At 42.8% G+C, this 21,560-nt stretch overlaps 1 protein-coding gene across 5 annotated transcripts in view; it reads right to left on the bottom strand.

Moving 5' to 3' along the window:
• Window positions 1-21,560, bottom strand: part of SAMD4A (sterile alpha motif domain containing 4A) — a 205,177-nt gene that overhangs the window by 72,741 nt on the left and 110,876 nt on the right. For all 5 annotated transcript variants that reach the window (XM_032405149.1, XM_032405151.1, XM_032405150.1 and 2 more), the window contains one exon: window positions 12,266-12,784. In XM_032405149.1, coding sequence (XP_032261040.1) covers window positions 12,266-12,784 — 519 coding nt within the window. The remainder of the gene's footprint in view (window positions 1-12,265; window positions 12,785-21,560) is intronic.

Here is a 21,560-nt window from a genome sequence, read left to right as displayed (position 1 = left end):
AATGGCACAGGAATAAGACCAGTAACATGCCGAAAGTTTACCAGATCTCTGAAAACAAAGAACCTTCAAACAGTTCACTTTCCTCCCAAAAGAATCTCTTTAAGATGATGCCACAATCACAGAGCAAGAGTGGCTCTCAGGTCATCTGTGATGTGGGTGCCGGGCAGCTGAACCTGTCTATCCTCTGATGTGTTTTAACTCCGACAGGATAGCGAACCCACATTTGTCATCGTAACATGCTCAGGCATCTCATCATCACCAAGATCTTTACCTGTAATTGTTGCTGATTTTCTTTTCTTTCTATATGGCAGAGACCAAGGAACTCGTGATAGTGCCCTTCCTATTAACGCACTTTAACGTCCTTCTCAATGATCAAACCACTCCTTATTTAGCCTTATTACTCCAGCCTAAATCACCCTGCCTTTTCTTTTAGGAGACCTTTTTTCTCTCTCTTCATGAACATCTTCATATCCTATTCCTTTTGTATCTTTTTTATTTTTAGTAGATGATACGTGGCACTAACATGGTACTCACTTCAAAAGGTAGAGTGAAAAAGTGGTTCCTGGGCATTCCCTGTCCACCGGACTTTTCAGTTCCAAACTTCCAAACTCCAGCAAGCAGTTACTGGTGTTCACATTCTTTTAACAATGACGGGAACTGAAATCCTATCAGGTTCTTGCTGAGTGTGTAGTTAATGCCGAGTATATCTGGGGAGCCTCCCCCTGGCTTTGGCAGGCACCTGCTGCTTGAATACCAGCCTAGCACGTTCAGTGGTATAGCACCCTCCTTCTCCTGCTCACCGCAACCTAACAGCATTGTATCCTCATCAGCTCCTACCTTAGAAGCGTAGGATGAAAGTACTAACAAGGGTCCTTAGGGGTCATCCAAACTTGTACCTTCATGACAATGTGGGAGTCCCCAAGATTGCAAGATCACACACTGAGTTAGAAGTGGGGTGACTTTCCCAACCCATTGCTCTTTTCACTACGTCACATTCTTTTTCTTCCAAACATTTTAAACTCTTGGGACCGGCCGCACTTCCTTGGCCCGTATCTATGTGCATAAACTCATTTGTCTCTCGTAAATCCAATTCTGTTCCTTAAGGATCATTTTTTAAAAGATTTTATTTATTTATTTATTTGAGAGAGCACAAGCAGAGGGAGAGGCAGGGGCAGAGGGAGAAGCAGACTCCCAGCTGAGCAGGGAGCCCGATGCTGGGCTCGATCCCAGGACCCCCGGATGAAGACCCGAGCTGAAGGCACATGTTTAACTGACTGAGTCACACGGGCGCCCCCCTTAAGGATCATTTTTTATAAATTTGAATAATATCCTTACATATATCACTGATGTAAAAAATTATTCCTGCTAGCAATGGATCCCGAAGAAGCAACAACAAATGTTTACCTTACTCTACTCTTATTTTTTTTTTCTAGTCCATTTTAAGGCATTTAGTAAGATATATCACTGGAACAATCCTTAGGGTATATTGATATTTGTGGAGGGCCAGCTCTTTGTGGAGCTGAGTCAAAGCATCTTGATTTCAATTTAGCATGTAGGAAGAGCTTTGTCATAAGGCTGCCCCAGGGAGCCTATTCCAGCCCCATTTCCTGGAGAGCCTGGCCTGGTGGAAGAAGCAATCCTTACTGTATCAGCATTAGCAACAAGTGAAGAAATAATAATAACGAGGGCTATTATTTGTTGAGCATCTCCTACTGGCAAGTGCTCTACACACATTTCTCATTAAATCCTCACAACAACCCTAAGTAGCTCTCAACTCATCTTCACTTAACCAACTTGATAGACCAACCAGTACTCTCCCTTCCCCTTAGACTACTCCCTGATGCCCATATGATGCACCAACTCCTCAACTGTAATTCAATTGTACACTTCTGCTCCCACCAGAGAACTTGGAGGGGGACCAAGAGTCCATTGATCTTGTTCCCAAATCTGTTCATGCCAGTTGTACTTATTGTAAATATGTCATTTAAAAAAGTATAACAAATGATGACACAGGAATTATAAAAAAGTTAATTGCACAAAAACTGCATTACATGTTTTAGAAATAGTCATTGTTTTGCTTAAAAATCTACCGTTGAATTCAGAAAGATTCTGTGCTCTGATTGCTTTTTTTTTTGCAAATGTCTTCAAATGCTTTTTCCATTTTGAAGAGATCACAGACAATCATGCATCCAGGGTGTGAATTATGCAGGAAAGACAAAGAGCAGCCAGAGTTAGGAGCGCTATCCTCAAAGAAAGATCCATCGCTCTATATAGAAACAGCACATGAATGTACGTATTCATGCTTTAAGTTAATATGTATGGTCCTATTCCTTTTTTTATGATTCCTTGCTTTAAACAGCTCTTATAATCAACACATCAACTACCAATCCTGATCAAATCATTTAAGAGGTCTCCTACTGAAATTTAGTCCCATTTCATAGACGAAGAAAGGAGCTTTAGAGGCCAAGTAACTTGTCCATCACCAGACACCTACTCATTGGAGGAGCTGCAAGAGAAAACCAAAGCATCTGACTTTGAAGCCGTGTTCTTGATCTTGATGGACACTGCCTTGTCATTTATACCCCAAAATTGAATATCTAACATGCCACTTAGCCCTGTAATTCCCTTTGCACAACAACATTTTCCTGTACAGAGGAGAAGACTGAAGTATAAAATAACCTGCTATGAATCTTTTAGCTCCAGATGGATTTGCTGGGCTTTTCTGAAAGGATGCATCTCAGCAAGGTTGGCTGTGAAACAAATCTCTAAAGCAAACCCTGTGCTCTCATTGGTTCCTCTAATTCTAGCCATGGAATTCGTCTATGGAAATGGTCCAGACTTTTGGCAAAGAATGATTACTCCAGGGTATGTTAGAAAATCCCACATAGCATTTTCCAGATTTTGGAATCCCCTGTCTTCCTTGTTTCCTCGTCTCCTTACCTTTCTCTTAATTGACTTATACCTGAGATTTCCTGTACTCAGATACCATTCTTTACCTAATAGAATGTTGAGAATGGGGGTGGCAGGAATGGTATGTACAGTGTTTAAGAGTTAGAAAATACACCCCAAATTGACAGTAAGCACTGCCACTAAGATTCACCCTTACTTGAAACCATTAAATTCAAGGGTTTAATTTGCCTGATATTAAAGATGTCAAATATATATGTATACATTACATATATATATATATGTGTATATATATAATGTATATACATTTAAGTTACATTCATGATACATCTTTCTTCAGTGTAACCTGAATTTGTCCCTGGAAATCTTAAAAGTGAGAAAAGAAAAAAATAAGTGCAAGATTAGAAGTTTTCTTGTCCAGTTTTTTTTTTCCTTTCTTTCTTTCTTTCTTTTCTTTTTCTTTTTTTTGGTGGAGCAGCCGCTGTTAGACTATGACTCTAAATCTTGTGAAATAATAGAAATCATAAGACTACAGGGCTCAAAAAAGTCTTAAAGAAGCCATGTTCATCTCTTCCTCCTTCCTTCCCTCTTCCAGGCTAGTCCAAACTAAGCCACATATCCCAGCCAGAATCCATCCTATTTTTGAATTACAGTAGAGAATTAGAACTTGGCTCATCTAGTATTTAATAACCCGCACTGGATTTAGGGTCTAAGAAAAATCCTCCTGGATAGGGGACGATGACACAGCCTCATGACCCAAGGTGCATGGAGGCCCGTGGAGGTCGTTGACTTTTCCCAGGCAGTGGGATCTCCGCCGACTCACAATAAACCAGCAGACTTCTTGCTTAGTGTAGTGTTTTTCCGATTGTTGCCCCAGAAAAGAAACATGAAGCGTGGTGAGGAAAACACAGTCCTGTGAAACCTCTGGACTCTTGGAAGGGAAGGATTAGGTAGTGGTAATACCAGATCTTCCGAGATCTCCCTGAGCCCCCTTCACGCTGTAGTATCAAGAAGGCCAGTGTTATGCTTAAAAAAGTTTCCCCTGAAGGGGAAGGAAGCTGAAGCTAAAAATATATCAGGCCAGCTGTTATAAATGCTTCTCAAAGGAAGCAAAGCAACGAGAGTTACCTCTTGGAAAAGCAAATGAGGGGTTAAGGAAATAATGGAATTTTTCAGTTACATGCCAGGTTGGCTAGATTTGGGGGAGGAAGAAATTTTCCAACCAGAAACTATGTTGGTAAAAGACAAAATAATTCCATGAAGATTTATTTATACGACACCAGTGGCTTAGGACGGGGAAGACCTGCAGCCTGCCGAAAAGAATCGGGGTCTGCAGGCCTTGCCCTCTCTTTTCAGTTTCCAAGAGGCCACTCCCAAGACCTCGCTTCCTGTCAGGCCTACCTAAAGCTGTGTGGTGTCTCTCCTTCCCTTGAATATCTGGGTTCTGATCATTTTTTGCAGGCTGACTGCAATGAGCTTGAAGTGGCTGCTGGTCTTGTCAGAAAATGTTGAAGGGCAGAGGATTTCTTGAACCAAACGGGTGTCTCTGAAGGAGCTGGCCCTGGCTGACGGGGTTAATCCATGGACTTGGAGGGGTTTTTTCCACTGGTGGATCGGGGGTTCCCAAAAGAGCCATTTTCCCTGAGATCCACGTCACCCTCACTTCTCACCTTGCCTGCTGGAGTTAGTTTTGTTCCACGTGTTGGCTCCATGGGGCCTAGCAACCATCCTTCCCATAAATAGATGGACCCTCCACGCTCCTGGAAGGCCAGGTCAGAAGGACCAAAGCCCAAGAGATATCCGGGCACTGGATGCCTCAGCAGTTTTTGTTTTTTCACTTTTAATTTTGAAATAACTATAGATTTAACAAGAAATTGAAAAAATAGTACACAGAGAGGTCTCATGTACTGTCTCCCGGCTCCCTACAAGGTGACATTTTATCCAACTATAGTGCATTATCAAAACCAGGAAATAGACATTCACGCAATACAATTAACAAGACTATAGACCTGACTTGGATCTCAGCAGTTTTGTACACAGATTTTTTGGGGGGGGGAGGAGGGGAGAGGCGGGGGCTTACAAATTTCTGTACAACCCTATGGCATTTTTTTCACATGAATAAATTCATATAACCACCTCCACAATCACGATCACAATATGTTTTAAAAATCTGTTAGTATTGAGACCTAGTTGGTAAAATAAGTCATGCAAAAAAAAAAAAAAAAAGCAAGAGTAATGACAAATGTCACTATGAGGATTATGACAGAAGGCTAAATGATCAATATTATCACCAGATATTTAGTGAATTCCCAAGGACGTTTTCTCGTTTATTTTGGAAATTCATTAACTTCATGAACATCTGCCTAGTGAGCCCAGGAATTTATTAAGTTCCTACTGTTCAGCAAACATCTATGGCAGGGCGGGCAGACAGGCTTCAGCTCACATGCCATCTCTTATCGAATTATAGTGGCTTCCTTGAGGGGTATACAGAGGAGGATTTGGAGGCCACATCTGGCCCTAGTGAGAGACAGCCAGGATCTAACAGAGACGCACTGCCCCCGGAGGATGGCAGCTGAACGCGTGCCAGGAAATTGCCATCTCCACAGTTTCTGTGAGCCACGCAAGTGTTCTAGGTGCCGGGAAGGAGAGATCAAGAACTTGGGAACACAACCCTTGTCCCCAAGGAGTTTGTGATTGGGAAGGGAAGGCAAATATGTCAACCAAGAACTGTGACACAGAACGCTAAGGGCTGCCATTGAAATATATGGGTCAGTGCAAAGCGAGCACACTGGGGGTGTGATTTGGGCAGGATCCTAGATCTGTGTGCTGTGGAGAACCATGCGGGGACAAATTCAGAGTCAGAGTCAAACAAGGGTCTACTAGCTAGAAATTGAGTCAATCTCTGAGGATAGGATTAGGAAGGACAGGCATGTCTCCTCAAGTTCAGAGGCAGACTCTGGAGCCTGACCGCCTGGGTTCAAGCCCCAGTTCATCCAAACTTGGTTGGTCTGTGACACTGGTCAAGTGACTTTGCCTCTCTGTGCCTCAGTTTTCCTCTTCTGTTAAGTGGGGATAACACATCATGGAGGTATGAGGATTAAATGAGTTAATATTTACGTAAAGGGTTTGAACAGTACCCAGCATGTAGCAAACGATACGCAGTAGTATGCTATCACTGTTAATTTACTTTTTTTTTTAAATGATCTACGGTGCCAACATTTTTTAAGGTATTGTTTTTATTATCAGAAAAATCAACTGAGACAAAGAAAAGAAATACTAAGTTTCCAAAGTGTACCATGAGACTGTAGAAGTGGGCAGTCTAAATGGAACATTTTGGAAGAATTTCTGTTACCTAAAGCTTCTGCGTTCTTGCCTCATACCAGGCTAGCAAAGGGCAGCACCTTTTCAAATCCACGTGTAAAGAATGCGAAGTAAAGTCAAGTATTGCAACGACTGGAATAGAAACAAGTTTCTTTCATTTGTCACTGTAGCACGTAGTTTTCTTCCGGGTCCATGTCCACCAGCGAAGAGCAGAAAATGGTTAGAAAGGCAGTCTGGGGTAAGGGAGGTGGCACTGACCTCCACACAGGGGAAATCTGTGGGCTCTTTGGAAAACCAGGAGGTATTTTTCCTGAATGTTCTTTTCCTGAATGGTTTGCTTTTTTCTATAGCAGACTTCAGACAGGAAGCAAACGTAGAGATGCTAAGCCAGGTTCTATGCACCTTACAATTGGAATTGCTTGTAATGGCCAGAACAAAGTTGACTAAGTCTTTGTGTAAGTCTGTGACAGCTAATAACCTCGTTCTTTCTGATCTCACGGGCTCATGATGAAGAATCTGCACATTCTTGCTTTTAGTGACCAGACCTGAGTAGCCTTACAAGGACGGTGAGGTACTGAAAAATACAGTACCCCTCTTCTGAAACGCCTTGAAGCTATCCAAAATGTTTAATCGACTTCTCAACTGTCCCAACCCATTCTTCTCTTTCTCATGAGAAAAGGTGTGGCTCAAAGTCCCTGTGTGATCTCACTTGATTTAACCTGCAACCAATAAAAGGTACTCTTGCCTCCTCTTAAAGGGATGAAAACAGGTTGATTCTTGTTATATTGGGGTTTAGTTTTTGCCCCCTACTCTTAGCCTCACCCTAATCCCTTCCTTCCAAAACTTCCCATGGCACCATCATGTGCATTAAATGCCCTCTAAACATCATTTTTCTCCATCTCAATGTTCTAGCACCTTCTCTAAGTCAATACACATCGAAAATTGAGCTTGTATCTAGTTTCTCTCCCTATCTTGCCTTTTATCTCTTTGGAATCACTAACTCAACTTTCTTCATCCCTTAAATGCCTACCATGTGTGAAGTACTCCCAATTTATCTCTAATATTCCTTTTTGATAAATCCAGTGGTTAATCCTTGGTCCTCATTTTATTGGATGTATCAGCAGAATTTTACCTGATCACTTTTTCCCCTTGAAACATGTTCTTCGTTTGCCCTGCAAGACGCCCACACACTTGACTTTTTTCTGACTTCAATGGTTTCTCCTGCATTTCTTTTGCTTTATCCTCCTCTTCCTCAGCCTTCATATTGAAGTACCCAGGCTCAGTCCTTGGTCCTCTTCTCTGTCTACATCTTTGCTTTGGTAATTTCATTCTGTTTCAGAGTTTTAAATACTACTTCTGTACTGGTAACTCCCAAATGTCTATCTCAGATCAGTCCTCTCTCCCAAACTGCATACTCATACATCTAAATGCCCACGAGACCTGTCTGATCATCTAATGGGCACCGAGATTCGTCATATATGACACAACTCCCAATCTTGCTTTCAAACTTAATAGAAATTTTCTCCATCCTTCCAGTTACGTAAGCAAAAACTCTGGAGTCATTCTTGAATTCTTTCCCTCATAGCCTTCATTTCTTTTGTCAGGAAATCTCGTATTTTCAAAATATATCTAGACTCTGACACTCTTCTCTCTTCTACCTCAGCCATCCCGGTCAGAGTCAGCAATGTCTGGCCTGGATCACTGCAATAGCCTCTGAACTGATCTTTGTGTTTCCATCCTTGCCCTGGTACAGCCTATTCTTAATACAGCAGCCAAAGTGATCCCTTTAAAATATAAGTCAGATCACGTCACTTGTCTGCCAAAAACCCTCCACTGGCTTCTTGGTTTCCTGACAGCAAAAGTCAAAGTCCTTGCAATGCCCTGCAGTGCCCTGTAGGATCTGTCCTTCCTCGATACCTCGGCAACCTCCGCCACTGTCTACCTCACTCACTCATTCCCTTTCAGCCACTGGCCTTTGTGCTTTTCCCCAGCAAGCTGGGAAAAGATCTTGGGATCTTTGTTTAAGCTTTTTCTCTGGCTGGACTATTCTCCCCACAGACACCCACTTGGCTAACCCCCTTAACCTCCTTCAAGTCTTTGTTCACATGTTACCTTCCTGATGAGGTCTATCCTGACCACCCTATTTAATCCTATAACCACCTTACCACCTAGGCCTGATCCTCCTGACCCTACTCTTTTTTTTTTTTTTTTAATTTCCATACCACTCACCAATCTCTAACACACTATATAAGTTCCTTATATATTATAATTTATACATGTTAGACTGCAAACTCCACAAGGGAGAGCATCTTTGTCTTGTCCGCTGATGCACCCTGAGTGCCTTAAATAGGTTAAGCATATAGTAGGTGCTCAATAAACATTTTCTAAGTTAATGAATGAACAAATAAATAAATTGATAATGTATGTCCAAGTCAATACTGAATCCTAATTTTCATAATTACACCTAGAAACATTTCTAGCACCCATTCCTTCTGCTCCATGCCTGTTCCTATCCTCATGATACTTTTACTACCTCACAACTGAGGTTTTGAAACTCAGCACTTGTCATTCATCTGGTTTGCACCCAGTACACCAGTCCCTCTACAGCATTGCTCATATCACTGCCACATCCATGGTGGGATGCTTGGACTCTTTAGAGCTCTCAGATCCCCTCCCTCAGTCTACTTGTATTGCCGTCTCTCACTACTCTTTTTCCTTCGTGAACCTCTCCTTCTTCCTCACTATCTTCCAACCCTGACTGCATACTATAACCTCCATGCCTTTGCTCACAATGCATGTCCCTACCCTCGGTCCACCCACCATCTCTAACCTAGCTTACTTCCCCTATTACCTACAAAGGCTTTCCTGACCCTCCGGTTCATAAGGATCTTTCCATTTCACACATTCACAGCTCTTACAGTACAGACTCCCCACCCCCACCCCCGTTCAGCTGACACAATCCTATATCACCCGATGGCAGCTATTGGAGTTATTTTTTTTAACTGCACTTTTATGTAATGCATGGGTTATTATGTAAAATTTTTGCAGATTAGTCTGGCTAGAGGGAGAGATTTCATTTTCAATTGTGAGACTGACTGATCTATCTTCTCTTTCCACTTATATGATAGGTTCCCTGAAAATGAATCACTTTCCTTAAGCTTCCTTATATTTTCCACGGCCTCAAACACAGTGCTGGGCACCCAGGAGGTGGGTAGTGTTTGCAGTGCAGTTGGATGATACAGAATCCACATAGGGAGGAGGCCACAAATGCTAAGGCATTTTGCTGGAGCGTAATCGCCAAAGGAATAAAATGTGTGTGGGATAAACCAAGATTAAAAACCAAAAACTGTGTAAGGAAGTCATCTTCTAGTTAGTTTCTTTTCATTAACTGTCATTAAGGTGGTTGATAATTTGAAAATACGAAGCAGTAATTGATCTCAGTTCTCTTACTATGATTTATAATCATGTTGTTTTGTATGAGTATTTTTTCATTTTAAAAGAAGGAAGACATCTAGCTCTTCAGTGCAGTAGAAGAGGTCCTGAAGCCTTCAGTCCAACCATTTTCTATTGTAGTGAAATGGCCAAAAGTCACGGCATAGTCAAGGACCCCTAGTCTACTCTGCATGGCCCGGGCTCGGGAAAGGTGCTTTCATGAGGTGACAGTCAGAGATGCAAATGCGGGCACAGACCCTGGGTGTCAGTGTTAGCACTTTGCTCCTCGATGTCCTCCCTACTCTCTCCATTTATTCGCTTAGCAGACGCCATTGCCAGCTCTGGCCAGGGCTGGGCGTCAACATATGTAATCTCATGTGCCTTCACCACAGCCCTCAAAGATGGATATCATGAATGTTCTCATTTTACAAGTGAAGACCTTGCTCAGAGAGGTTAAGTAACTTGGCCAAGCTGTAGTTAGCAAATTGTAGATCTGAGATTTGGACTTAGCAGGGCATTGACACCAAAGTCCTGATTCTTTCCACTTCGTCAACCCGCTTCCCAGGTGCTCAGGATTTACTTGATAGAGGCACAAGTGAATGAATGACCCAAAATTTGCAGCTTTGACAAACACCATTTAACCACCATAGACAATGCAGAAGACTAAAGCAATGACACTAATGTTTTGTTAAAGAGATACTGAAATACAAGTGTTGACATGGCCTAAGTGTTTGCATGAAACTTTCTGGAAGAGAGATCTGAGCTTTCTTTGCCAAGGCTTTGAAACAGGGCTCCAACCCCTTTCTTCTTCCTGAGATATGTAATCTAGTTATCTTGTCAAACCTTCAAGTCTTTTTCTACTCACGTACTACACAGGGACCCAAAGATCTGGGAGGCCATGACAGTTATCTCTGCATTTTCTCCCCTCTGCAGGGCTGGGCAGCCACAGTGAAAAATGAAAGTACCCACAGACTACAATCTGCTAACCACCTCGAATGTACTAATCTTGTCAAGACTTACAGCCCTGAGTGTGCAAATCAGGACAGACAGAAATATGATGACCCAAGACTAATGACATAAAATTCAGCCCTTAAAATATGAAAGACCAAGTTTTGAGAGGGCAGGCAGCTTGGAGCTTGCATCTCTCCCAGCTATCAAAGAGTTTTGTAATAATTACTAGATTCTGTCCCTGACCTGGGAAACTTGAGCCAAAAAGCTCTGTCATCCAGCCTGCATGTGTCTGTCTTAATAGCCCCAGCCACCGCTCTCTGTCACACAGAGGCTAGTGAAACTGTTCCCTGGATTACTAGTCTGCAAAAGACATTGCCCCCACAACCTCTTACATAATAAAGTAATGAGGCAATAATCCCTTAATTCCCCAAATGTACGAGTTATCAAAATCTCAATGTAAAAGTAAAAAAAAAGAATTAAAAATCTTATGAATGCAGTATCTTAAGTATTTCCTTGGTTATTTCAATTAATGTAGTTCTAATTTGACACTCCTATGTATTTGAGAAAGCCATTTCAAAGGACCCATTAGCTGAGAGATCCGAGTGGAGGGAAAGGCCAAGAAGCCGTCACTGTTAATTCTTACTACTCTCAGATCTTTTAATTGGGGGTTCCTGCACGTTGACAGGCACGGAAGGTCTGACCACAAAAGCTTTCCCTCGAGAAAGTTATCTCAGTGCTGACACTGTATTCATGGACACATGCAACTAGCATCAAGGATTTCTGTTCAATGACAGGCCCCCTCTCCCATGTTGCCACTTACAGAAGCACCGATGGCATGTTTGTCCCTTTGCTCAGCCTGAGTGGGGAGCCACAGAGAGGACTCCTGGCCCTAGTCCCAGCTGTGCGCAGGGTACTTTGCTTTCGTGGTCAAAAGAGCAGAAAGCTGTCCTCTGCTCTCCCCTTCCTCAAAGCTGTTCCTGACCCGCCTCTCCTAAGTTAGACTGAGCAAGAAAAGGCCACAGCATTCACACCAGGCCACAGCACAGAGCCGCATTCTCAGTTAGCAAACCTGTTTCCCTTGTCAGGAGGAAAAGTGCCTCCAACAGCAGGGGATAAAAACCAGAAAATGCAAGGGAGGGAACATTCCAGGGTGAAATATATTAAAAAAAAAAAAAAAAAAAAGGAAGAAAGAAAGAAAAAGGAAAAAAAAAAAGAAGAAGAAGAAGAAGAAAAAAGAAAATGCACAAATTCCATGAGGGCATCTGGTTAACCAGGGGTTAGAATCAGGTTTAGAGAATCACACGTAACTCAGTGTCTTGGCAAATCCAAAAACCCCAGGGCGAAAGGCATGTGGGTAAAAGGCATTTCTACTTGTGGAAACGGGAAGTTTCCTTCTTTTACCATTTATTCTCTCTCTTATTTATTTACTTTTTAGTCCCACCAACCCAAATTTGGACCATCGATCATTTTACTTGACCAGCATTTTTATCTTTCCAGAGTGAAAGGGATCCAAAGATCCCTTTCCCACAGCCAATTCCAGTGAGCCCCTCTCTCCCAGGGTTACGGGGTGCTCAGAGCGACATTCTCAGCGGGACATGCCACACACAGCAAGTCACTACACCAGACTGCTCTAGAAGGCTTCCAGGGAACTTACTTGTACTTGTGCTGGTTCCAATTGTATTGATTGTGGTGGGGACAGATGAGGAGGAGTAGAGGGGCACGTGGCCATTCTCACACCCCAGGCTTTTGTCCTGCCAGTTGGAGGCGTTGATGCAAATCCCAGAATCCCGAGAGTTCTGCCACCCATTGAGCTTGTCATCGGAGTTCTGTCTTTGGTGATAGTAGTGCGTCTGCCCATAATCCACAGAGTCTGAGCGGCTTCGGTTCTGGCCGCCAAAGCTGGTCGACGTGCGGTCCTCCAAGTGGTTCAGCCACATGGCTAACGCGCTGCGATCTTCCAGCGAAGTGGCCGGATGTATCAAAGCATAGGACAGTAGCTGCCTGCTCTCCTCGATGTGCTGGTTGTGTTCAATAGAGTGAGCCAGGATTTTGGGCAGCAGTTTCATATACTCTACTTTTGCATCAAGGTTTCCTGGCTTCAGCAAAGGCAGATGAGTTAACAGGAGGGAAATCACTTTATCCTTGGATTCCTGTTGCCATTGGTTAATGATTCCTGGAAAGGAAAATATACAGGGCAAATAAGCAAATACACCCACAATGGCATGAAACACCACACTGTAAAGAAATTCCTATGGGTTAAGTCTCCATCTAGGTATCCTGGCTAAATTTTTCTCCAAACAGCCTGTGCATCGGGTCGGATAACGGACTCCAGGTTGTCAGGGGGCAGTGACATAAATGAAACACAGAACAAATGCTCTTGGATGTGTGGGTGCTCAATCTAATTCCCATTCAGGTCTCCAAAGAGCCTACAATTACTTTGGTACAACCAAATAGAATTTACAGCCCTGTGTTCGTTCTTAGAAAAGTCTAGCCACACCTTCAGATAGACGGGGATAAGGATGAAGAAAATCTCCAGAGAGAAGCAAGTGTTGTCAAAGGCTCATTGGATCCTTGGGGATAAGCCTGCTTTCCCTCCTGCAGACATCTGTGGAAAAGTGGGTTACACTCTAGCAAAGGCATTTGTGTGAAGATGGTAAAGCTTCCTAGATAGAGAAATCTGTCAGGAAAAGAAAGGACTTCCCTCATCTCGGTGAAGTAAGCCTGCCCTTCTCATGAGAAGCTGCCTCTGAAAACCACTGTGACCCCAAAGCTAGATCTCAAAGCTAGACTTAGCACGAGTCGCACCTCTGATCACACATGATAAGCAAGCTATTTTTCTTTAAGCAGAGAAGGTCTGTTTAGTTATCTTTATGATGGTAAAGTCCGGATAACATAATATTTACCATTTTCACCATTTTTAAATGTAGGGTTGTGTGGCAATGAGGACATTCACAATGTTGTGCAGCCATCCCGACCATCCATTTCCAGATCTTTTTCATCTTTTCAGACTGAAACTCTGTACCCATTGAAAAATAACTATTTCTTTCCTCCCCCAGCTCCTAGCCACCACCATTGTATTTTCTGTCACTATCTATTTGACTACTCTAGTTACCTGATATAAATGGGAACATACAGTATTTGGCCTTTTGTGACTGGTGACTTCATTCATGAGAAGATCCATTTGTGACACCTTCTTGTCCCCTTCTACTCAGAACACACACTGACTGCCTTTAGGTAAACATGGATAAGCAGTGTACTTTGCCTTCGACTGGCCTTTGAGAAGTAGCTTGTTCTGGAAACTGGAAGTTATCCTCAGAACCTGGGGCCACAAGAAAGAAAGCTCCCTTCCTGAAAAGTCACTCCTGATACCCGAAGACATTGTCCCTGGCCTACTGATTACCCTACATAGGCTAAGGCAGGGCAGTCTTACTGGCTTTCATGAAGTATCTGCTGAGTTGAAAAGGGGTCTCTGGAATTTAGCAGACAGGCTTTACAATTCTAGCAAGGCACACACATATCAGAACAAGCTCAAGAGTCATTGTTGACCAGAAGCTACAAATGCATCAGCCAAGTACTATAAGGCCAGTCAAGACCAAAGAAAAGTATCAGGCAAGGAAGGCATGGGATAGAATGAAAGACTGTGGGCTCTGGACTCAGGCAAACCTGGGCATGGATCCCAGATCTGCCACTTAAATTTGCAGTGGGACCTCGGTAAGTTACTTCACCTGTAGGAGCCTCAACTGCCTCATCAGTTAAGACTGTTACCAACAGCATCTGTCCCTCCTTGCGTGGAAATGTATCAAAAGGACTGGTCAAGTACTCGATGGTGGAAATAATGCCTTCTACTTGTCTCTGCATTAGTTGGGCCCCACATTAGAGCCATGTTGGTTGGTTTCAGATACCGAGTTTTAAAAATAATTATGGAGTCTAAAGACCCAGGGAAGGCCATTAAAAAATATCAGAGTTGGAAGAGGCAGAAAGTCAAAGGGTGAAAGAAAATAGGGCTATTGAGCTTATAAATTAACAACATAAAGAGATGCTCAATGTGGGGATTTCATAAGAAGACGAAGAGTCAACGATTTGAAGTACAAGTCTTCACATTGAAGCAGCAGAGATTAAGACTGGATGTGGAGAAGAAATGAAGTGCCAGGATGACAAAAGACCCAGAGGAGTCTCCAAGGAAGGCTTTATAATCTCTGTCCTGGGGGCCTGAAGAATGGAGATAGATGGGTCTAGGGAAGCACTGTTGGGTAGAATGTAATGCGAGCCACATACGGTATTTAAAATTTTCTAGTATTAAAAGAAAAGTGAAAAGAGGGAGGTGAAATTAATTTCAATGATCTATTTTCTTTAATCCAATATATCAAAACATTATTATCTCAACTTGTAATCAATATAAATCATCAACGAAACATTTTACATTCTTTTCTTTGCACCAAGTCTTCGACATCCAGGGTGTATATTACCACTGACCTCACATCTCCAACAGGGACCAGCCGCAGCTTAAGTGCTCAGGAGCCACGCGGGGCTGGAGACGTTCAGATGGGGAAAGCAGATGGCAGGAGGGCACCCATGACCTCAGCAGGTCCCTCCCAGCTCCCTGACTCTATATTTAGCTAACTGCCTCCTGACAAAAGATAACCCTGGTGCATTCCGTTAGGTATGGCCTCCCTTTTAAAGTAGCTTTGGGAGATGGAGGAAGCACCAGTTTCAAGTTGCCATCAATACATTTTCAGGAAACACCCAGCATGTTTTTAATTATGAATATGCTTCAGATAAAGAGAAAATCTATTCATTACGCCCAAGGAACTAAAGAGGCTCTGGCAGGAAGCAAAAGGTCCCGAGAGGAAGATGTATCTCTGCCTGATGCCAGTCCGATGAGCAGATGTAGCTAGCGCGCACCTGGAAAATGTATGTTTAGAAATAAATTTCAGGAACGAGTTTTAATAAAAATTCACGGGGCTGAGGAACTCCCTAGCTTTCTGCGAGGTCACTTCCCTGTTTGGGTATTCTACCCTTCTGCAAAAGGTCAGCCTAAAAAAAAAAAAGGAACAAAAACAAAACATAAATAGGACTCGGAGTGCAAACTAACCATGTTATCTCCATGTAAGCAGTCTCCGCCAGGGATTAGCAGCAAAGAGGAGAGGAAAACAAGGGCCCTGGCCCTGGTCCCTCCCAGGCCTGAAATGGGTCTTTCTCTATCCTCGGGACAGGGCTTGGATGGTGTGGGACTGGGGTGTGGCCAGGAAGACAACGATGACTTTTGTTTACTGCCATCGGGAACCCGGACGTGAGGCTGGCTGCCTCCTGAAGGCAGTCTTCTGAGGTGTACTACTGGATCGAACTATTCCTGCAGCAGCTACCGCTGCCACGCGGACAGCTAATGGCATTGAATGTGGTTTATGTGCCAGGCACTCCTGTAAGCTCTGTGCATGTAATTACTCATTTAATCCTCCTAAGAAATAGATGAGGTAGGTCCTATTACAGCCTTATTTTACAGATGAGGACAGAGAGGCACAGTGAGGTCAAGCCATTTGCCTCCGGTCCCCCTGGCTAGGGAGGTGGCAGAATTCGGGTATGTAAATTAGCATAAAGATACATAATGATTATCACGCTAGAGAGTTTGGCCATAAGTTAAATACATTAATGTTTATAGTATGTGATTCTATAATACATAAGATATATAATATAGAACTACATATAAAATGTGTATATGTGTATTATATTTACAAATATAGTAATATGAATATATTTAAATAGAGTGCATGGATCAGCAGAAGCCTTGCCAGCTATCGAAGTGCAGGAAGAAGAGTAGTTACAGAGGTGATACCTACTGTGGTTTTAAAATATGTCCACAACTTCTTTGATATTCCTCTCTAAAAGATGGAGCCTAATTAATTCCTTTCCCGTACAGCGCAGGGTTAGACTTAGTGAGTCACTTCTAGCAAACTGAACGTAGCAGAAGTGACAGTGTGTGAGTTCATGGATTAGGTTATAAAAGGCACTGAAGGGGCACCTGGGTGGCTCAGTTGCTTAAGCGTCCGACTCTTGATTTCAGCTCAGGTCATGATCTCAGGGTCATGGGATCGAGCTCCAGGTTGGGCTCTGTGCCGAGCTCGGAGTCTGCTTGTCCCTCTCCCTCTGCTCCTCCCCCCGCTCAGGCTTGCTTTCTCTCTCTCTCAAATAAATAGATTAATTAAAAAAATAAATAAGAGGCGCTGAAGCTTTTACCTAGCTCTCTCTCGGGTTACTCACTCCGGGGAAGCCAGCTGCCATGCTGGGACAGTACTCAAACAACCCAGTAGGGAGAAGGGTCTTGATAGTGAGGAAGTGAGTCTTCCGCCAACAGGCAGCACTCACTTGCTAGCCCTGTGAGGGAACCATCTTAGAAACAGAACTCCCAGCCCATTAAGCCTTCAGATGACTGCACTCCAGATAACATTTGGGAAACTCGGCCAGAAACACTCATATTCCTGATCCATTGAAACTGCATGTGGTAACATGTTAATTGTTGTTTTAGCTGCTACGTTTTGGGTAATTTGTTATGTGAACAAAAAAACCCAATATACCTCTTCAAGAGTTTTCCTCTAGAAAAATAGAAGTCTTAGCCATTTGGCTTTGAGCAGTTCACTTCTTCAGGCAAAATCACTCCCATGCTGAGATCTACTCATGAAGCTAACCTGTTGCCACTAAACATTCACCTCAGCCTCCCTCATCCTGATTATCCACTCGTCAAACAACTTTTGGACTATGATTAAGCTCCCGGTATCTTTAGGGAAAGAATGAACTGACCATACAGACTTGAGGTATTTCTAGATTCTATGATGATGATTTTTCAGGGCGATTTAATGGTTTCTGATTGTGATTTGGTTTCCTGTGGAGGTCGCCTTCCTGTGCTCAGTATATGGACTTCGAGTATATCTGGTCCCTCTGGTGATGGTTCCTCATGGCAAATTAATAAGCCAGCATTGCAGGGTTTACTTCCCAGTTAGTACTGAGTCAATCTCTCAGGGTGAACATCCCCAGGACAGTGATGAGAGTAAGTATCTCCACCTTCAAAAGGAAGCCACGTCCTATAGGTGAGGACTTGGGACATGAATGCTAGGTCCTGCCCGGTTGCCCATTGGTCTTCTTTGTGGCATCCACACCATCTTCCAGACAGAAAGGAGTTTTTACTGAGATGTGTATTGAATGGATTCTCCTTACTGGGGAAGACTAGGAATCTTGAAATTTTTAATTAGTCAATCACTTCTTGATGTAGTTTCTATTACCATATACCCCAATATCACTCTCTTCAGTAGACACTCTGGAATACAGAGGTCCAGGAATGGCAAGGTTCAATGGTGCCAACTCACCTCTATTACTTTCTCTGAATATTTTCTCTAGATAAGGAGCAAAGATATTATTTTCTGGACCTTTTATGTGGGTAAAAGTTGATGATTTATAATTTATAAACCAGTGACATAGGAGTAGTAAAAAAAATCCTAAAGGAGCTATAATAAAAGACCATGAGGATTAGGAAACTGTCCCAATGATTCTTAGAGTGATGAAGATTGTGTTTAAATACCAAGTCTGGTATTATTACCACACAATGGTATGTCAATGTTTAAGGGCTCCAGTTGTTAGCAAATTACCCTCAAATTGCTATTTTATTATACCCTTGTTTTCAGTTTAATAACATTTACTATAAAAGGGTTTCTCACAAGTGTATTTAGGCAATTTGCTCATGCAAGAAATGGCTGGAAATTAAGTGCACACATATAAGAAGTACTGTTTAAATAAATGCACTAAAAGGCAGGAATACTAGTGGATCTTAAGTGGTCAAATTCTCCTTGGAAGGATCTATATTACAAACTCAATCCTAGACACATCATGTAATAAAGCCTTCTAAACGTAGTGCAGCTCTGCACAACTCGGGGACAGATGGCACACACTATGCATTTGGTAGGGGTGTGAGCTGACGGGGCACCTAAAAAGTCAGGGGGACAAATGGCAAATACCAACATGGCAAATGGTGGATTCTTGTATTGGCACCTGCACTTGCTTATCGTCTCCCGAGGTACCTTCTTGAGCTAGAAATGACTGATGAAACATCCCCATGATTTGGTGGAACCCCACAAGACATGAGGATTAGACTAGATGTTATGGGGAACCCGGACAGCATGTAGTTACTGAGCTCCTATTGCTGCAAGTGGTGCTTCGAGCAGATACAAAGGACTGAATAGATAGAAACCATCTCTGTTTTCAAGGAGGGTGATTTGGCCAGCTTCCCAGGTGGCTCCCATGGATCCTTGCCTCTTGGTATTCACACCCTTGTGTACTCTCCTCCCACTCTGAATCCAAACAGGTCCATTGACCAATAGAGTGTGGTAAGATGTTCTGAGATTAGGTCATAAAAGGCACTGTAGCTCCCACCTTCCTCTCTTGGCTCACTCACTCTGCAGGAAGGTAGCCACATCAATTATGAAGATATTTAGGCAGTGCTGGGAGAGGCCTGAGTAGAGGGAAATTGGACCTCCTGCTAACAGCCAGCACCACCATGCCAGCCATGTGAGTGAGATACCTTGGAAGTGGATTCTTCAGCTCTGGTCAATATCTTGCAAGAGACCTTAAGCTAGAACTACCCAACGAGGTTGTCCCAAATTTCTGACCCTCGGAAAACTGCGAAGGAAATATTACTTGAAGCTATTAGGTTTTGGGGTAATTTGTTACACAGCAATAGTTAACTAATACAGCTTATTTGTTAACTAATTGGAGTTCATGTTATTTGGTAAAAAGAAAAAAAAGTCACTCACAAATGCTACTGCCCCTTGAATTCACTAGAAAAGAAAGGGATCTATGTAGTAGACTTCATAGCCCATTATAACCACTAGAGCTTTCTCTGAGACCATGAAGGTCATTAGCTGTTGGACATTCAAAGACACCTGACTATCCTCAAAGCATCTGCCTGACCCCAACATACCTACAATGACCCACTTACCACTCCAGAGTGATCTGGTCATCTCTTCAATGGGGCCTTTCCATCTTAGTCACTTTTCATCCTGGGCACTGGTGTGGCTGGGTGCTCCAGGAGGGCACCTTTGCTCCTGAAAGACCCAGGCCAGTAGTAAACTAGTTCTGAGATCTCAGCCAAGAGCTCAAGTTGGGTTTCATATTCAGGTTTCTGACCTCTTCCTGGCTACGGCCAACTTTTGTAGGTCTGAGGCTGCCCATTCCCAGAGGGTGCGTAAAGCCAGCCAGCTCCCCTGACCACTTGCCTCAATTCTGACCTCACATCTGTATAGATGACTCCCACATTTGTATCTCCAGCCCAGGTCTCACCCTGCCCTTCAGATTCACACATCCAGTTGCATCCTCTACATCTCCACTCAGATGATCTCAAAGGTACTCTGTCCAAAACTGAGCTCCCCCTCTCACTCTCACAAGATCTGCTCCTTTGGGCCTCTTCTCTATCTCAGCAATGGCTCTTCCATCTTTCCAGTAGCTCAGGTTGAAGCCTTCAAGTATCTTTGACTACTCTCTCTTACATCCCATATTTCATCTGTTAGCAATCTCGTGCAAGAAATCTTCAAAACATACCCAGATTCTGACTACCTCTCACCATCCACCTCCTGCCCCATAAACAACATAACCACCAGAATGATCCTTTTTATACTAGAAGACAGGTCATGTCACTTCTCTGATCAAACATTCCAATGGCTTCTCATCTGAGTAAAAGCCATACAACAGCCTATTAGGCCCTCTGTGATACAGCCCCATCCCCTACTACTGGTCCCTCATTCTTTTCAGTCCATTCTGGCTTCCTTGCTGTTTCTTCAACATGCCAGATATGTGCATACCCCCCAACCTTTGCACTTGCTGTTTCCTGTCTGAAACACTTTTATCCCCAGGTCCACATGTAGCCCCGCTCTGTCCTGTCTTTGCTTAAATGTTGCTTCTTAGAACTTTTCTGCCCACAATACTTTAAATTGCCCACATCACTCGCTCACCCTATATTGCCTTATCCCCCATGTCCTGCTTTATTTTTCCCCCCTTGCATTTATCATGTGACCTGGTATGTATGATACCTATTTTCTGTCTTTCTCCACTGGACAAAAGCTCTATGAAGGTAGTGATGATGTCCCCATTTTCCCATGCATTATCATTTCCTTATTAATCACATTTTTTAATGGCTATATAAAGTTGTCCCCAGGCATTTTGTTTGATAGTGGTTTATTAGACTTTGAGATTTCTTACTCAAAATCTTAGGCATTTCCTAGAAATTTCTTTTAAATGAAGACTGATAGAGTGGGTGACCTGCAGACTCTAGTAGGTACCAGATGTCACCCCAAAATTGTTTGGTCACCTCTTTCTCATTTGATTCTGCAGAATTCTGATCATTTCTAGCTTTAACATCAAATAAAAACAGGAACATGTAAAAGAGGAAAATAAAATGATTAACTTATTTTTCAAAATCTTTACTACATTCCCCTCTCAGTATTCTGTTAGGATGGAAAATTTCCCTATGTGCTAGAAAACAAAAGCATAATGGGTGCTTTTCTTGATTGTAACTGACACCAATTAAAGTAATCTTTGTGATAAAGATTCGTTAGGCTGAGACAGCAGAATTAGATGTATTTAATATGACTCTTTTGCAAACATCTGTTGAAGAAAGAAAGAAAACCAATGCCAATAGGGTTGTGTTAAGACTATTGTATATCCAAATTTTGGGGCCATGAGTAATTATGTTCTAATAAAACCTCACAGGAATGGGTCTCCTAAGAGTCATATAAACTAGAGATGAAGAAAATGTTACCTTACTCTTGACAAATGCAAGACAAATCCTTATAAACCATATTCGGCTAGTTTTTTATACCAGAAACCCCTCAGAGGAGAGTCTATAAATGTTCCAAAAGCAGGAAGCTTTCCCACTCACTCATCTTCAGTGCCATTCTCACGCTCCCAGACCA

This window comes from Phoca vitulina, unplaced genomic scaffold, assembly GCF_004348235.1.
Source record: "Phoca vitulina isolate PV1807 unplaced genomic scaffold, GSC_HSeal_1.0 scaffold7, whole genome shotgun sequence".
NCBI lineage: Eukaryota > Metazoa > Chordata > Mammalia > Carnivora > Phocidae > Phoca > Phoca vitulina.
This window is presented reverse-complemented; position numbering and strand designations above follow the sequence as displayed.